The sequence below is a fragment of the Emys orbicularis genome, chromosome 3, assembly GCF_028017835.1.
Source record: "Emys orbicularis isolate rEmyOrb1 chromosome 3, rEmyOrb1.hap1, whole genome shotgun sequence".
NCBI classification, from domain to species: domain Eukaryota; kingdom Metazoa; phylum Chordata; order Testudines; family Emydidae; genus Emys; species Emys orbicularis.
The window spans coordinates 149,604,294-149,620,588 of NC_088685.1; the positions used below are offsets into that span (position 1 = coordinate 149,604,294).

Sequence of the window (16,295 nt, forward strand, 5' to 3'; positions counted from 1 at the left end):
CTATTGAGGAAAAGTGAAGCCAGAGAAATAAATTTTTAAATTTAGTTCTGAAACTGGTAACTCACTGGTCATTCTCATTTCTTGTAGGAGTGAGTTCCATAGTCTAGGAGCAGAGTCTGTGAAAGTTCTGTCTCCTGCATTCACAAGCCTCCTTCCCCTGTTGGTCAACAGTTTCATCTTAGCTGCCATGGGAGCTCATGGTCTCAGGGAGAAGCAATTTCTCAGGTAGCAAGAGCCAGTTCCATTGGAGGGTTTTAAATATTTGGACAGACCATGAACTGGACTCTGTACCCTGTGAGGAGTCAGCACAGAAAGGAGACGACTGGGGTGATTGCTTACAGTCAGTTGTGTTGCTAAACAGATGGACATTTTGTACCAGCTGTAACTTTTTCAGGGTGTGTGGCTTCACTCCTATATTTGAGTTTCAGTAATCAAGCCTGGACATCATAAAAGGGAGCGCTGTGGTCTGGTCTGCACCTGAAAGTTGGCAGCAATTGCTGCAGGGGCTAGTTGAACATCTAGTAGTACGGAGGAGTCCAAAAGGGCATTCCGACTGCAGACTGACTGACAACCATTTGAAGGCAATTGCTCTCTCTAGTGAGAAACATTATAGAGTAGGCAAATTCTTCAAAGTGCTTCCCTCTTCTTACCCATAATATTTCAGCCTGTCTTGGCTCAGCTGTAGACAGCTGCTTTTCATCCAGGTGCTGATTTTGGCTAGGCACATAAAAGCTGGGAGATTGAGCTCTTATCTTGCAGGAATCATTTAACATCTGTGTCATGGTGTTTATGTTGAACGCAAAGCAGCCTCCAAAATTCATATTATCATAAATAGTAAGAAATGGATGGGAAAATGAAGTATGTGCTATCCATAACTATAAAGAAGCTCTTCCAAAACCACCTAATAAATCAGCTGAATAAAGCTCATATATTAGCCACAGCAATGAATGGGGATTAAAAATAATCCAGCAATTACCAGGAAGCATGGGATTTTGCAGTTGACTAACATAAAACAGACACTTGCGCAGAATATTATGGAAATTTAATACAAAGCCTGTATAAATTCACCGGTTGTTACACAAATGCAAAATAAAAACTATAGCAAAGTCTGTTAATGCACTCAAATGGCTTGTTTGGGTTTCCTGGCACTCACTTGATTCTTTCCTTACCTCAAAGTGGTTTTTCTCTTGGACGGAGTGATTTTCTGCCCGAGGTCCTTCCCATTAGGACTTGGCTTTTATTCCTATATACTGATCAGATTGGAGGTAGTTTTATACTTTAACTAGCTTTTTCTGGACAAAATTGTTCTCCAGACTAGGTTTTTCATACATAGAGACCATCTGGGCCATAATTCTTTGCATTTCCAAATTACTTTGTAAACATTAATTGATGAAAAATAGGATAAACTGAACGTTTGTTTGGAAAACATTAACTAAAAATGTAATGGATAAAGGTGCATATGATAGAAACCCTGTGTTCACCAGAGGCCTTTTATCCTTGTTTGGTTTAGATTAATTTAGTTCAATGGACCTTTTCTTTATTCATTTATGTAATTACAGATTACATCTGGGAGAGGGGAGGCAATCATTAGTGGTATGTTTCTGTAGAATGTTAGATTTGATTGTTACAAAGAAACCTAGTTTAGAAATAGTTTGTAATTTTATATTGAAATCCGTGGTCTGCTGGTTATTTTATTTTATCAGGGTTTCATTTTGAAGGTAGTAAGAGAACACTGTAAGATAATTTTCTAACACAGATGAAAGTGGAAAATTCAGTTCAGAGATTTTAGGTAGCTGAAAACATAATATACAGCAGCAAATCTGCTTATTAATTAAGACTGTGCATAATATTCAAAGCCATGAATAGCTAATATCTATTCAGTGTCTACTATGTCTAAATTTTTAAATACCCAGAATGTAAGATGTTTGAACAGTAGATATGGCAGGGTTTTTGTGTTCTTTATATAGTGAATCCTATGAGTTCAACACTGATTTTTATGACAAGTTTTGACATGTAGCATTTTGGGGTGCATTTTTCAAACGCTTTCAGAGTTGGCCTAACTCAGCTCCCATTGACTTCAGGGGGAGCAGAATTAGGCTGACTCTAAACACTTGTGAAAATTCCACTCTTTATTATAATAGAAAAATCACAATTTTATTTTATAGATAAACAGAACCCAAAATAAAATAGCTTTTTCTTTTTTATATGAAACATGACATCCATTAGATAGGACAACCATAAACTGACTCAGCTTAAGATCCGATACTGAAAGAGCTAGATAGCAAGACAACAGCCTTCTAATAAATCTTAAAAACACAGACACCCACCCACCCCTTTTTTGGTATCTCTTGATTCCTGGGGGGGATCCATGTTTGTTAGTCTACATTTTTGAGTAATATAGTCTAACTTTTATTCAACAAGCACAAGAATTTTTGTTTGAAAAAAAAATGACTTTTGATGTTGATATGGAGATGAAAACATAACACATTTTCTTCATTAGAAAAGTACTTCAATGGAAGCTCACAAGAATTTTTCATATGCAGCAATGGCAGCTAACTTTCATAGAGGTTCTGTTTTGCAGTTCTGATTATACAATATGTTGTAATAGCATTTAACATGTTTGAACTGCTAAATATATAAACAGCCAGTGACAGAGGTAAAGATGGAGAACTGAGTCAGACAGATTTAAGCAGTATGCCAAAGATCACTCAGTGAATTAAAGGCCGAATGAGACTATAACTCAGATGTTCTTAGATTCCAGTCCCCTGCTCAGCCCACTAGACACTATGCTGTCCCTCAGCTCACCACCTTCATTTCTTCTTGGTGCAAATTAATTCAACAACAAGAATCATTTTTATCAAAATAAGTTCACCCACTCCTACTTGTGTTATCACATGCTAGAATGACCTTCAGATCATCAGCAATGTAATAATAATGAGAATGGATCTACAAAAATCTAATTTCATTCACCTGATACTTCATTAAAATATTTTAAAATGATTGTTTAAGCTTCTGTTTCAAATAAGAATTGTTTCTTCTTGTTCAGATGGTGAAAAGAGGGAAGTCAAGGCCAAATTCTGCCCCCGTATTTATTTTGTGTGTCTGAGAAGAATATTGGACCCTTTCAGTTAACCATAATCTTTACAAATAACTAAAGTACCAAGTTACTTTATATTATATAGCTAATATAGCAGTAGATCTAAAAACTTTGAAATAATACTTTTTTCTTTTAAAAAGAGAATGATCAGACATCTACTTATTCTTTTTAATGGTTTCTTTGCACCTAAATTTCAAAGCTTTTTTTCCATGTCAAATAGAGTATAGTGTTTTGTGGTAGTAAGCTACATAGGGAATTCCACTGAAACTAAGGGCTTGTCTACACTGGAAATTAACAGCGCTGCAACTTTCTCGCTCAGGGGTGTGAAAAACACCCCCTGAGCGCAGCAAGTTGCAGCGCCATAAAGCACCAGTTTAAACAGTGCCCCAGCGCTGGGAGCCACCACTCATTGAGGTGGGTTTTTTTAGAGCGCTGGGAGAGCTCTCCTAGCACTGCACCGCGACCACGCAAGGCACGTTAAAGCGCTGCCACAGCAGCTCTTTAGCGTTGCCAGTGTAGACTAGCCCTAACTCACTTCCATTTACTTAGACGTACGGTTATAATTTGCACTAGATACTGATCAGAAGTTTCAAACTTGCATGCCTAGAGTTAAGCACCTAAATCCATATTAGAACACCTAAATAGATGTCTAATTTTCAGAGGTGCTGAGTTCCTGCAGCTAATATTGACTTCAGTGGGATTGGCAAGCACTCAGCGCCTTTGAAAATTAGGCCACTTAGGTACCTCAATAAAGATTTAGGGTTGCAATTCATAGGCACTTACACATTAAAATTAAGAAAGACTGATAAAAATTTTAAAGTAATAATTTTCAGCCATTTGTTTTAGTAGGCTTCTTGTGCCAAAAGTGTTAAGAAATTTTCTTAGTAATCCTGCATTTGTGATTGGTTGTTAAATTTATATTTTTTTCAGCCAAAATTTATCCAGGCATTTGAAAATAAGGGAGAATTGTGAGGAAGGTGAATTTTTGGAGAGGGAGTTTAGCATTAAATATCTATTTGATTGCTGGCCATGGGTCTAACTGAATGTTACTACTGCACATTAGGTATGTTGGAGTGTTGTGTTTCATGTAGGTACTTCTGAGTTTTTTTCGAGGGTTACCTAGTGCATATGGTTAGATACCTTGTGTGTGTATATAAATCCCAATAAAATAAATAGGGAATGTGCAGTCAGCTTACTGAACATTGAGTTTGTATTTCCTACAGAACTTTTTTTTTTTTTTTTTTACTACTTTGAAAGTTTATTTTAGTTGCTTTTGGTCTGTGAAGAGCTGAGTTTCTTCTGCAGTAATTAACCATGGCACTAATAGCTAAGTTAATTTAGGGAGAGCTGCTTTAGGTGTTGGCAATATCAGGAGATGTTGCAGGAAAACCACAGAATCCTGAATCAGGGTGTGACTGGTAATAGTGAAGCTGTTGCACTTCGGCTATTTAATTTTAATGTGTATTTTGTAACTTTTAGACTCTGTTTCATTTTATAAATATTCAGTTTATACTTACAGTGCTTGGCTTTTAGTCTCAAAGTCTGTGTGCTGCATCTGTGATACGCTTGGACCTGAAAGCTAGAATTTTTACCTCCATTATGGATTTTTAAGCAGTTTGAACAAACGAGCAATGGTTATGTTTTTAATGTAATAAAAGAAACCATTGTTCGTTTGTTCAAACTGCTTAAAAATCTACGTGGGGCCAGGCCAATTTATTCAAAAAATGTTTAGCTCTGGAAGTAATATGTAGCTACATATTTATGTTCTTATAGTTTTCTATTTTATTTTTTCTTTGGACTAGGTTTACAGTTGTGTGGATGATGGTTTTTAGTATAAGTATGGTAATTGTTTCAGATGGAATAGATATTTACCACAATTCCCCACTCGTATGAAATATTCATATTTTACAACGTACATTAATTAATATGTCATGAAATATTTCTTGTAATGAAGACAAATCTTTTAATATACAATGTATTTTAAAAACAAGTGGTGGTCACTATGTAATGGGCTGAATTATTTTTCATTTACTTATTTAACTGCTTCTCTCCACAGGTGTTGGTGTCTGTCCAGTCCCTCATATTGGTAGCAGAACCCTATTTTAATGAACCCGGATATGAAAGATCTAGAGGTACTCCTAGTGGTACACAGAGTTCCAGAGAATATGATGGAAATATACGACAGGCAACAGTCAAGTGGGCTATGCTTGAACAAATCAGAAACTCTTCACCATGTTTTAAGGAGGTAGGTATTATGAATCAAAGTAAACACTGGCTTTTGCCTTTAACATATTTAAAGACTGTTATCAGGTCCCCAGTCAGTCATCTTTACTCATGAGTAAATGTGCCCAGTTTTTTTTTTACCTTACTGCAGAGGTCAGGTTTTCTAAACCTTTTATCATTTTTGTTGCTCTCCTCTGGAGTTTCCAATTTATCCACAGCTTTCCTAATTTGTGGTGCCCAGAACTGGAGACAGTACTCCAGCTGAGGCCTCACCAGTGTCAATCAAAGTGGGAGAGTTACCTCCCATGTCTTACATACAATCCTGTTAATACACCACAGAATATTAGTCTTTTTTGCAACTGCATCACATCATTGACTCGTATTCAATCTGTGATCCACTATAACCCTCAGATCCTTTTCAGCAGTTCTACTACATAGCCAGTTATTCCCCATTTTGTAGTTGGGCATCTAATTTTTTCCTTCCTTTATTGATTTTATCTTACTGATTTCAGACCAGTTCTCTAATTTGTCAAAGCACATGCCTAGCACTAGGTTTTTCTCATTAAACTAAAATGCCTTTAAAAGACACTATGATAAATAGATTTGGTTCTTCTTCTCCAAGTATTATCTGTGTAGATCCCCACTTCTGGGTGTGCCTATGTAAAGTTGGATCCCTCTGTCGAGTAACCTTGGTGCTGCCTTACATACTTCCTTGCAAAATCCAACATTGAGTGCTTGATATCTGGTCACAATTAACCTTTTTAGTGATGACTGAAGCAAAATAGGCATTATACACCTCAGTTTTCTTGATGTCATCAGTTATTAACTCTCCTTTCCTGCTAAGTAGAAGACTTACACTTTCCTTCATCTTTTTCTTGTTCTTAATGTATTTAAAGAACATCTTTTTATTGTCATTTATTTCCTTGTTAGATGTAATGCATTTTCTGCCTTAGCCTTTTTGATTTTGTCCCTACATGCCTGTGCTATTCTTTTGTACTCCTTCTTAGCAATTTGTACATGTTTCCACTCTTTGTAGGGTTCCTTTTTGATTTTCAGGTCATTAATGAGTTCCTGATGGAGCCATATTGGCCTCTTGCTATTCTTCCTATTTTTCCTTCCCATCGGGATGGTTTGCAGTTGTGCCTTTAATATTGTCCCCTTGAGAAACTGCCACCTCTCCTCAACTCCATTTCCCTTAGGTCAGGTCTCATGGGAAGAAAATCTATCAGCTCTCTGAGTTTGTTGAAGTCCATTGTCTCTATTCTGCTGCTCTTACTCCTTCCTTTCCTTAGAATCATGAAATCTATCATTTCATGATCACTTTCACCCTAATTGACTTTCATCCAAATTGTCTTCCACCTTCCACCTTCAAATTCACATCCAATTCTTCCCTGTTGGTCAGAATCAAGTCTAAAATGGCTGTCCCTCTGGTTACTTCCTTCACTTTCTGAAACAAAAAGTTGTCCCCAATACATTCCAAGAACATATTGGAGATTTTGTGTTTTGCCATATTATTTTTCCCACAGAAGTCTTGGTAGTTAAAGTCCAACATTACTATCCGGTCTTGCATTTTGGATATTTCTGTTGTTTGTTCTATAAATGCCTCATTCCCCTCCTCTTCCTGATTTGGTGGTCTAGGGTAGACTCCTAGCATGACATCACTTCTCTGTTTTCCCCCCTTTATCTTTACCCAGAGACTTTCAAGTGGCTTGCCTCTCACCTCTTGGACCTCAGAACAACTGTATATATTCCTGATGTATAATGCAACATCTCCTGCCTTTTTTCCCTGCTTGCCCTTCCTGAGCAAGGATCCCTTTGTACCAATATTCTAGTCATAAGCTTTATGCCACCATGTTTCTTTGATACTAGTCAAGTCGTAATTTAGCTTACGCACTAATATTTAAATTTCTTCCTGTTTATTCCCCATGCTCCTTGCATTTGTGTTATCAACATCTAAGAGGTTGAGCACATTTCCCCACTGATTTCCTTCTTGTTGAATGAAAACGTTAACTATATAAAAAGGTTGAAAGAGAAATGATGGGAATATCAAGGTTCTTGCTATACTTATCAGAAAACAACAAGAAATTTGATGCATTGGTAGAGTTGAGTTTATTAGATGAGTTTGCTAGAATCTTGAAACGTCTAGAAAGATTAGTGGAAAATCTGATAAAATGTGGTTCTTTAAAGCTTAGCTAGTTTGTATTTTTAACTTTTCACAGCATCAGATGTGGTGTTTCTTCTTCTAACTGCATTACATGCAAAATCTGCTGATCTATACTGCAAGTACGTACTAAAGGTTTAGTGATTACCAAACGTTAGTGTATTAATTTATCTAACTCAAGATGCCTAAAGGAAGGAAGGGGCAGGAAACAAGTGAGTGAATGGACTAGAGTAATGGAAACAGATAATTCAAAAGCAAATTATAAATGTTCTTGAGCTGTTAATTAAAATGCTACCTAGGATTTGTACTCATTTCAAAAAGTAGAGAAAACCAGTTTCCAGCTCTGAACATCACCAGTTTGGTTTAGGAGCACTGTCTGTCTTTGAAAGGCAAAGATCAATTGATGTAAAAACAACTATCTTGAACTTGATAATTTTCTGCTAATGATATTGCCTTCAATGTACTGCAAAATGAGGTATTAAAGAAAAGATTTCACCCTGGTTATACTCCTCCAGACAGATTGACACTTATAAGTCTGTTACTAGATGTGGCAAGTGAAGAAATAGATGACAGATTAAAGGAAGAAGTAAAATAATCAGTACAGACATTAATGGAAGATGTGAAGTTGTTTGTTTGACCAACCAATCATCAGAGTCCATAGAAAAGAAGTGTTTTATTATGAGTTAAACAGCATCAGCTTTTCATTCCAGAGCTGGCTGCACCATAGTGATGGGTGAAGTGATTCCCATTACTGCATATAGTTTATACATGAGTTTGTAAAAGTATTTAGTGTTTTTTCTGGCTGAAAAGTGTCATAAAAATGTACATTGTCCATGGCCTGTGGCAATTCGTTTAATTTAATCTTCATTTAGCATTTTAATGAAGATATCATCAGACTATGATCTTCCTCTTTTTTCATTTATATTTGATGTTACTAAGAAACTTGCTAACTATGCAGCCAAGCAAGAAATCTGATATTTGTCATATTTTTTCTTGGACAATTTCACACCTCTATTAAACTGTGAAGGTGTGTATATCAAATTAAGGGTAACTCCCAACTGTGAGAATTGATGCCTTCCCTAACGTCTAAGAAAAGTGGAATGCGTGATTCTAGCAGTTTGAACATGGTTTTAAAAAAATTCTGTTCAACTCCCAGCTAGACCTTTTACCCATGACACATTATTTATGCTCATTTACTTTTTCCTGCTTTGAGCCTTTTTCTTATGTAAAAGAGGAAGGAAATTGCTACGTTTTGTCATAATGTCAGCTGCTGGTTGTCACTTGTAAAAACCATGCATTATTCCTACCACTTCCAACAGCAGGCTTAATACACTTCAACTGATTGTAAGACTTCTCTGAAACATCTGATAGTACACACTGACTAAGAAAAGAATATTCACACTAAAGATAGATTATCTTTGACAAATTGGGCACTTATGCTTTCTGGAGTTAAATTAGTATTTTATTATCCTACCATTGTACAAAGATATGTTTTACCTTGAAAGTATCTGGCTTTTGTGGTCAAAGGGCCGCTAAAAGAATAAAATAACATATTTTGCTACTGACAAAATTAAATTGAACAACTTGTTGACTTTCCCTCATGACTTTCTCCTCTTCCACTTTACTTGTTATGTTAGGTGTGACATTGACTAAGGCATTTTGTAATTTTTCTAGCTAGCAATGGGAGCTGAATCATTGATTTATCAGTAGAATAATTGATCAGCTCAATATTACACTAAAAATGTCTTTTGTCCCTTTGCAGTACAGCAAGGACATGCCTAGCACTAGGTTTTTCTCATTAAACTAAAATGCCTTTAAAAGACACTATGATAAATAGATGTGGTTCTTCTTCTCCAAGTGTTATCTGTGTAGATCCCCACTTCTGGGTGTGCCTATGTAAAGTTGGATCCCTCTGTCGAGTAACCTTGGTGCTGCCTTACATACTTCCATGCAAAATCCAACATTGAGTGCAGGAGTATATAAACTATTGCTTCCCTAGTCCCATAGGTTCCTTACCATAGTAAATGACTCCCTTGGTCGTTTCCCCCCATCATCAGTTTATCAACCATGTAAGTATAGTTTTAGTGTAAACAGTGCATTAGTTTTTCAGATTTTATTATAATTGTATTTTGGTTAGTTAGTAATTATAACTAACTCTGTAGCCCAGTTCCAAGGGGTCAGTTGCATCAGGTTCTGTGTTGCATTGGGTTACCTGCTTTGGAATTCACATATCGTGGTCAGGTTTAGTCCAATCCAAAGGCTCCGTCTGGGAAGAAGACTTGTTGATACTGTATAGGCAATTGTTTGACCACACTTTGGTTTGTTATGAACTATACTTGAGACCAAATAACCAGTGTCAGTCAGGTTTATTAATAGTACAGGAAAAAACGTTCTATATGATACCAATCTCCGAAGAGGAGTCCTGTGCAGCGATGTTACATTCACCTTACACAGTAGGTGTGCTCCCCAAAGTTGCACATTTTAGCTGGTATGATTTTACAGGTTACCCATTTCTTTACACATCACTAAAATCCAACCCATCAGTTTGTTCCAGTTCCCTAACTTGTTGTTCTGTTCCTTCCTTATCTTTGTTTTGGGTATTAGCATTCTAGGTACTGGTCCGTGAAGGTACTTCCCTAGCTTGTACGAAGACTCAGAAAGAATGTATCTTGATTTTGACAAGTTTATTATCTGCTTGTGCCAAATGCTTACTTCAGCAAATGCAAGGTGTTATGGGATACTTAGCATAAGTTAACAGGGTTGTAATAAAAACAAGCCAATTTGGGCTATATAGCAGCTATATTAATGCTTAATATGTATACTTTATTTATTTAATTAATTTATTTACTTAAATGCTTGGAACATATATTGCGGGTAGTAGTATCAACATAATATATATGTTTGCTAGCCAGCGTATACTAGTCAACAGACTAAATTCAGGTGGTCCTCTCTCCAGAGAATAAGATATTCCTGATCCACATAGCAAGTGCCTGGGCACTTAGCTGAGAGATGCATTGTTTGTGCTAGTTTCACTCTCCAGTCCAGGAAAGTGTGCTAATTGTAATTCCAGTTCTTCCTGTTGAAAGAGTCTTTGGCTTGGTGTACACTTACCCCCCAATTCGAACTAAGGTACGCAACTTCAGCTACGTGAATAACGTAGCTGAAGTTCGAAGTACCTTAGTTCGAACTTACCTCGGTCCACACGCGGCAGGCAGGCTCCCCCGTCGACGCCGCGGTACTCCTCTCGTCTAGCTGGAGTACCGCAGTCGACGGCGATCACTTCCTGGTTCGACTTATCGCGTCCACACAGGACGCGATAAGTCGAACCCAGAACTTCGATTCCCAGCCGCCGAACTAGCGGCTGGGTGTAGACATACCCTTTGAAAAACTTTCCCGCTGAGTCAGTGCCAGTCCCTTCTTGAACTGCCTGACCCAAAGACAAGGCAAGGGATGGACTGATCTGTGTATAGTAGGTTCTGTACTTTTAGTATTTAAGCATCTCAATCATTAAAGTATTTATCCTCACAACACCCCTATAAGGTAAGAACATACTTTTATCCTCATTTTACAGCTGAGGAGCGAGACACATTGAGACTAAGTGATTTGCCCGAGGTCATACTGGATGTTTGTGATAGAAGCAGGGAATTGAACTTGGGTGTCCCAAATTCCAAGCTAGCATCCTTAACCACTAGACCATTCTTTCTGTAAGATTTAAGATGCAAAGGTATCCAGGAAGCTTAGGAGGTCTAAGAACCAGCAGTTCACATCTGACTGCTTCCTATGCAGAATTGTGTGTGTGAAAAAGGGAGGTACCATCTATCCCCTGGCTCCTGCTCTGGTTTCAGAAAGAAGTCAAGAGCCTTGATTATCAAGGGGAACCACCTTAAGAGAGTCCTCAGAAATTAGTAAGCACAGGAGATGCCTCATTGTGTCCCTCTTCCATTGTGATGGAGTTTTCCCATCTGTGATTTGTTTTAAGCAGAGCACTATGTTCTGTGACACCTGCTAAGTAGTGTGAATGGGAGCTTATTTTGTCATTTATATTTCAGTAGTGCTTAGAGGCCTCAACTAGGTTGGGCCCTGTTGTCTTAGGCAATGTACAAATATTTAGTGAATGACACACACTGTCTCAAACAGCTTTCTCAGAATGAAAGTCTTGGAACCAAAGACTTCTGCTGTTGACTTAATTACTACTAGGGATGTAGTCTGAGCCTTTTTATCTCTGAAGCCATTAGTTACCCTGGGTTGGTTCCTTCTCCCTCTCCTATCCTATATATACAAACTAAAAAACTTCTTGATCCCTCAGAGGACATTGGGATGAATGTTGACGATGTTGGCAGCTTTCCCAATCCTCTTTGTCATCGCTGAAGAAGCTAACATTCAGGTTGTCCCCAAAGGACAAAGAATTTCTAAAATCTTCTCTTGAATAGCTGAAATGTCAGGCACAGTTTTTCTCAGTGCAGAAGCTTCAGCATCTATTTGACTTATTGGCCCCTTAGCTGAGAGGGAGTATGGCTATCCCTATAAATTAGAGTCTGGTCAAACCAAACAAAAACCTTTTGGATAAAATAAGCATCTGTTCCACCTGAAGCCTAAGAAGGAAAACAGGCACTACTAGGTTGCTGCCTATACAATTAGCGGGGCGGGGAAGCGTAGGGGAGGGAATTAAGTACTCTACACACTGTTTATTCATAGTGTCTGCTATAAATGAGGAAAAACAACTCTCAGAATAGAGTTTATTAATTTACCTCATGAGGAATAATAAGGAAAAGATGAAATAAGCAGTGGAGAATATGGCCCCACGTCTACTGTACTGCAAAAATACTCAGCCTTGAAGTAATTGATAGTGTGCTTGATAAACTTCTTTAGGAAACTATTTCAGAGTAGTTCTCTAGTTTTACATATCTATGACCCCACTTAGGGTTTAGAAATCTCTGACAAAGTCAGTGCTTAGGAGTCTCATACCATTAGTAAAAGTTAGGACTACTTTTGTGTGGTCTCTAAAACTGTACATGAACACCAAAATAAGTATAGGGTCAGATTTTGGCTCCCACCTGTGTAGGGGGCAGCCTGAATGCTGATGCTTGAACTCTAAAATCACAAGAGCATTACAGGGAGTTTTAGTACCACCAAAGGTGGTAACCGCAAGGTGACATAACTGTGGCCTTGCCCCCTTCCACACTAGCTGATGGTCCATGGCCAGCTCTGGGGAAGAATATACTGCACAGTTGACATTCTTCCATACTCACTTGCTAATACAAGTTCTTCTGCCTACCTGTTTACTGTTCAGGCAGAAAGTGGCACTGACTACAGACATAATTGGTGCTCTTCCCCCTTCCACCAAACACATTCTGTTCTGAGGGCAGTGGCTTTAAAACTCATGAAAAGCCCTATGTATTATATCTGTTCTTTTCCAGATTAATAAATATTTGTGTGTAAATGTATGCCTTGTGTAGTAAATACATCTGGGATTTCTGTACAGTCAGGGAATTTGGCTACCATTTTACTGTCAATATTTTAGCATCCAGTAAGGTATTGTATTTAGGTTTTTGTTTAATCTTCATCCATATAACACAAAATACCTGTGACAATGTTCTCATCTGCATGGGGTTTCTCAATCTGTGGATTGTGACCCAAAATTGGGTAGCCAGAACAGATAAAAGGGTCCTGGGGCTGGCTGGGCTAACCTCCCCTCTTGGCATTGCGACCTTATGCACCAGGTTATAAAGCCACTCACAAATTTGGTCCAGCCAGCCCAAAACTGAGTGCCATAGTGACTCTGGAGGTCATGATGCCCAGAGCAGGGTGCCAAACCCAACCAGCCCTATGGGACAGGAGCTGAGAGGGAATGAATCATAGTGCTGTCAGATTCTCTAGTAAGTACTGGCCCCTTAAATTATCCTCCGCCTTGCAACATCCTCTCTTCAATGCCCCATCCTGCTGCCCAGCCCCACTCCACTTTACCCCCAAATCACTTTGCCCCCAAATCCCACCTCACCCCTTACTCTGCCCCCCATGGACTGGGGGAGGAGGGGCTGTATTTTGGGGGGGGATATCTCAGCTCACTGCCCTTCCCCCAGTTAGGGAGTTCCCTGGCTGTAATGTCTGGAATCTTAGTTCTGAGGCCACCCACCCCCTTGCTGCAACCCTGCAGAGGGCTTGGGGGTGAGGACTGGGTCTGCGGGCTTCTGGGTCTCTCTGTGTCATGATAGGCTATCAAGGTTTGCAAATTAGTCCTGAGCCCAAAAAGGTTGAGAACCACTGATCTACTTGACGTTTTTAGGTCAAAATTCAGTCTTGCTGTTCTTAAAAGTATATGGTTGTTGGAAGCCAGTGATTAAATTTTTTTCTTCTTATCTTGTATATTTCTTACAGGTCATACACAAACATTTTTACTTGAAAAGAGTGGAGATCATGGCCCAGTGTGAGGAGTGGATAGCAGATATACAGCAGTACAGCAGTGACAAACGGGTAGGCAGGACTATGTCTCATCACGCAGCAGCTCTTAAGGTGAGACATGCTAATACAATGACCGGTAACATGAAGCAACAGTTCACTTTAATGAAACTATCCTGCATGTATGAGTACAACAAGCAAAAATAGCAATATTAAAAAAAAAAAAAAAAAAATTGAAACATGATTGAAGCTTTAAAATAAACTGTAAAACTGACAGTCACAATGCATCTCTTGATGATCATTTATGAAATATTTTACAAATGGAATTTATTTCCTTCTTATGTAGTTTGTTCCACCCCATGCAAGTGTGAGAGTTCAATTTTCTTCATAAGGCTTTTATAGCAGTTTGGTGTTATTTTGGGATATGATAAAATTGTACTATAACCAATCCGCAATACAGATTTAAAGGGAAGCTTCCCAGAAAACAAATTCCTTTCATAGACAAAATCATAAATTGATAAGCAAATAACACTACATTTAAGAGGCCTGGCACATCTAACATTCCAATGCAATTTTAGTGTTCAGTAACAAAATATATAATACTTAACTTTTGTTTTTTGCTTGGACAAGAGCAGAATTTGTGGCTTTATTACTGAGAAACACTTTTTCTGTTGCTAGAATGACATTGTTTCAATGCAACTGAGCTTTAAAATGGTCACTGCTTTTTATGGTGAACAGATTAGAGAAATGTCCACGATGTTTATATTATATATCTCTGTAGTATGTGTATTATCATAACCCTTTTATAGATGGTGAGTTCTAATTATCCAAAATTTTCCTGCTGTGCCCAGCACCAACTATGAGCATGGACAGTACACAGTTGTGATGCACAGGAGGACAAACCAGGACACTTCCACTGCTGCCTTCCTGACCCCAAATGCCCTGCTGCTGCAGATTGGCGTCCCCTTGTCCCCTTTACTTCACCCTCAGTAGAACTCTGGGGGTATGTGAATTTCTGCAACCATTACTGTTGCTGAACTGGTTGACAGCCACAGAAATAGTTTTCAACTCGTGGGAGCCCGTTTTATTATATATTTTTCCTGGATATTATTTGATTGATAATATGCATCAAAATTACTCTTAGAAGAATTGTGAAAAGTAACGATGTTTTAATCAGTATCTTAATATCTGTACATACAGCGTCACACAGCTCAACTCCGTGAAGAGCTTTTAAAACTCCCCTGCCCTGAAGGCTTGGATCCAGATTCTGATGATTCCACCGAGAAATGCAGTGCCACAACAACTTCTGAGGAGACGATATTGCATGACCAGGTTAAACCTAGCAGCAGTAAAGACATCTCCAGTGATTTCAAATTATGAGTGGCATTGACATGGACTTTACAGATAGAGAGGCTTTGAAGCACAAGCCAAATATGTCAATATTTGTATGTAAGAAGCTAATTATGTAATAGGTAATGAAATTGAAACTATACTATGCCCTTAAGGATATACAGTTTAATTCAAGATGATCTTTTATTTACCTGTACAACAGTGTAAACTTTTTTGTGCTTTTATTTTTCAATTGTGAGAACCACTGATTGGTATGTTTAAAAAGTTATGTATACGAGAAATGGATAAATCACTGATATATAAGGGAAACTACCTTAGGAAAGAATGTTTACTGAATGTTTATTATTTTTTTTTTTACTTGTAGAGTGAGGGCGGATGTAACAAAGAATATATATTGGTCATTCTTACAGCTACTATTTAAAGTCAGAAAATTTTCACTGAATTTGATAGATTTTACGTTCAGCCATATCTTCATGCTCATATTTGATTTCTAAAGAAAACCTCCTGTATACTTCAATAAAAGTTAAATGGACATGCTCCCTCTTTTATGATTTACTGGTACATTTTTTTAAATGATCTGCCATAAAATACGTTATAGCTGGAGACTTGCACTTGTATGACTGAATTATTACAGTCAACGTATTTAATTTTATGCTTACTAATTCTAAAATGCAGATTAAATAAATGCACATGGTTTTACCTCATGCCAACATCTGGACTTCTGAATTTATCTTTTATTAGTTATTTTGTGCAAACTAATGGTATTCCAAAATTTGTCTTGATTGTTTTAAAAGGCTATTCTGGAAGTAAAGGATTTTTTTTTAAACAATTGTCTGATTTTACATAGTAAAGGCATATGTATTAATTTATTTTTAAGCATTGACAAGGGCTAAGGATATGCCATATAGGACTGCTACATTCTACAGTTAGGTATATTTTTCATTTTATACTTGCATGCATACATCATAAAAAAAATCAGTTATTGGCTGGATTAATAATTATAAGTCTTGCTTCTAACACAACATGCACTGCTATTGGTTCTTAATTTTCAGTAGTCCTTGAGGGACA

At 37.7% G+C, this 16,295-nt stretch overlaps 1 protein-coding gene across 1 annotated transcript in view; it reads left to right on the forward strand.

Moving 5' to 3' along the window:
* The window catches only part of BIRC6 (baculoviral IAP repeat containing 6), a 332,211-nt gene extending 316,456 nt beyond the window's left edge, over positions 1 to 15,755 (forward strand). Inside the window, exons 72-74 of the mRNA XM_065402120.1 lie at positions 5,154 to 5,342; positions 13,857 to 13,991; positions 15,078 to 15,755. Coding sequence (XP_065258192.1) covers positions 5,154 to 5,342; positions 13,857 to 13,991; positions 15,078 to 15,257 — 504 coding nt within the window. The 3' untranslated portion in view covers positions 15,258 to 15,755. The remainder of the gene's footprint in view (positions 1 to 5,153; positions 5,343 to 13,856; positions 13,992 to 15,077) is intronic.
* The last annotated feature ends 540 nt before the right edge of the window (positions 15,756 to 16,295 follow it).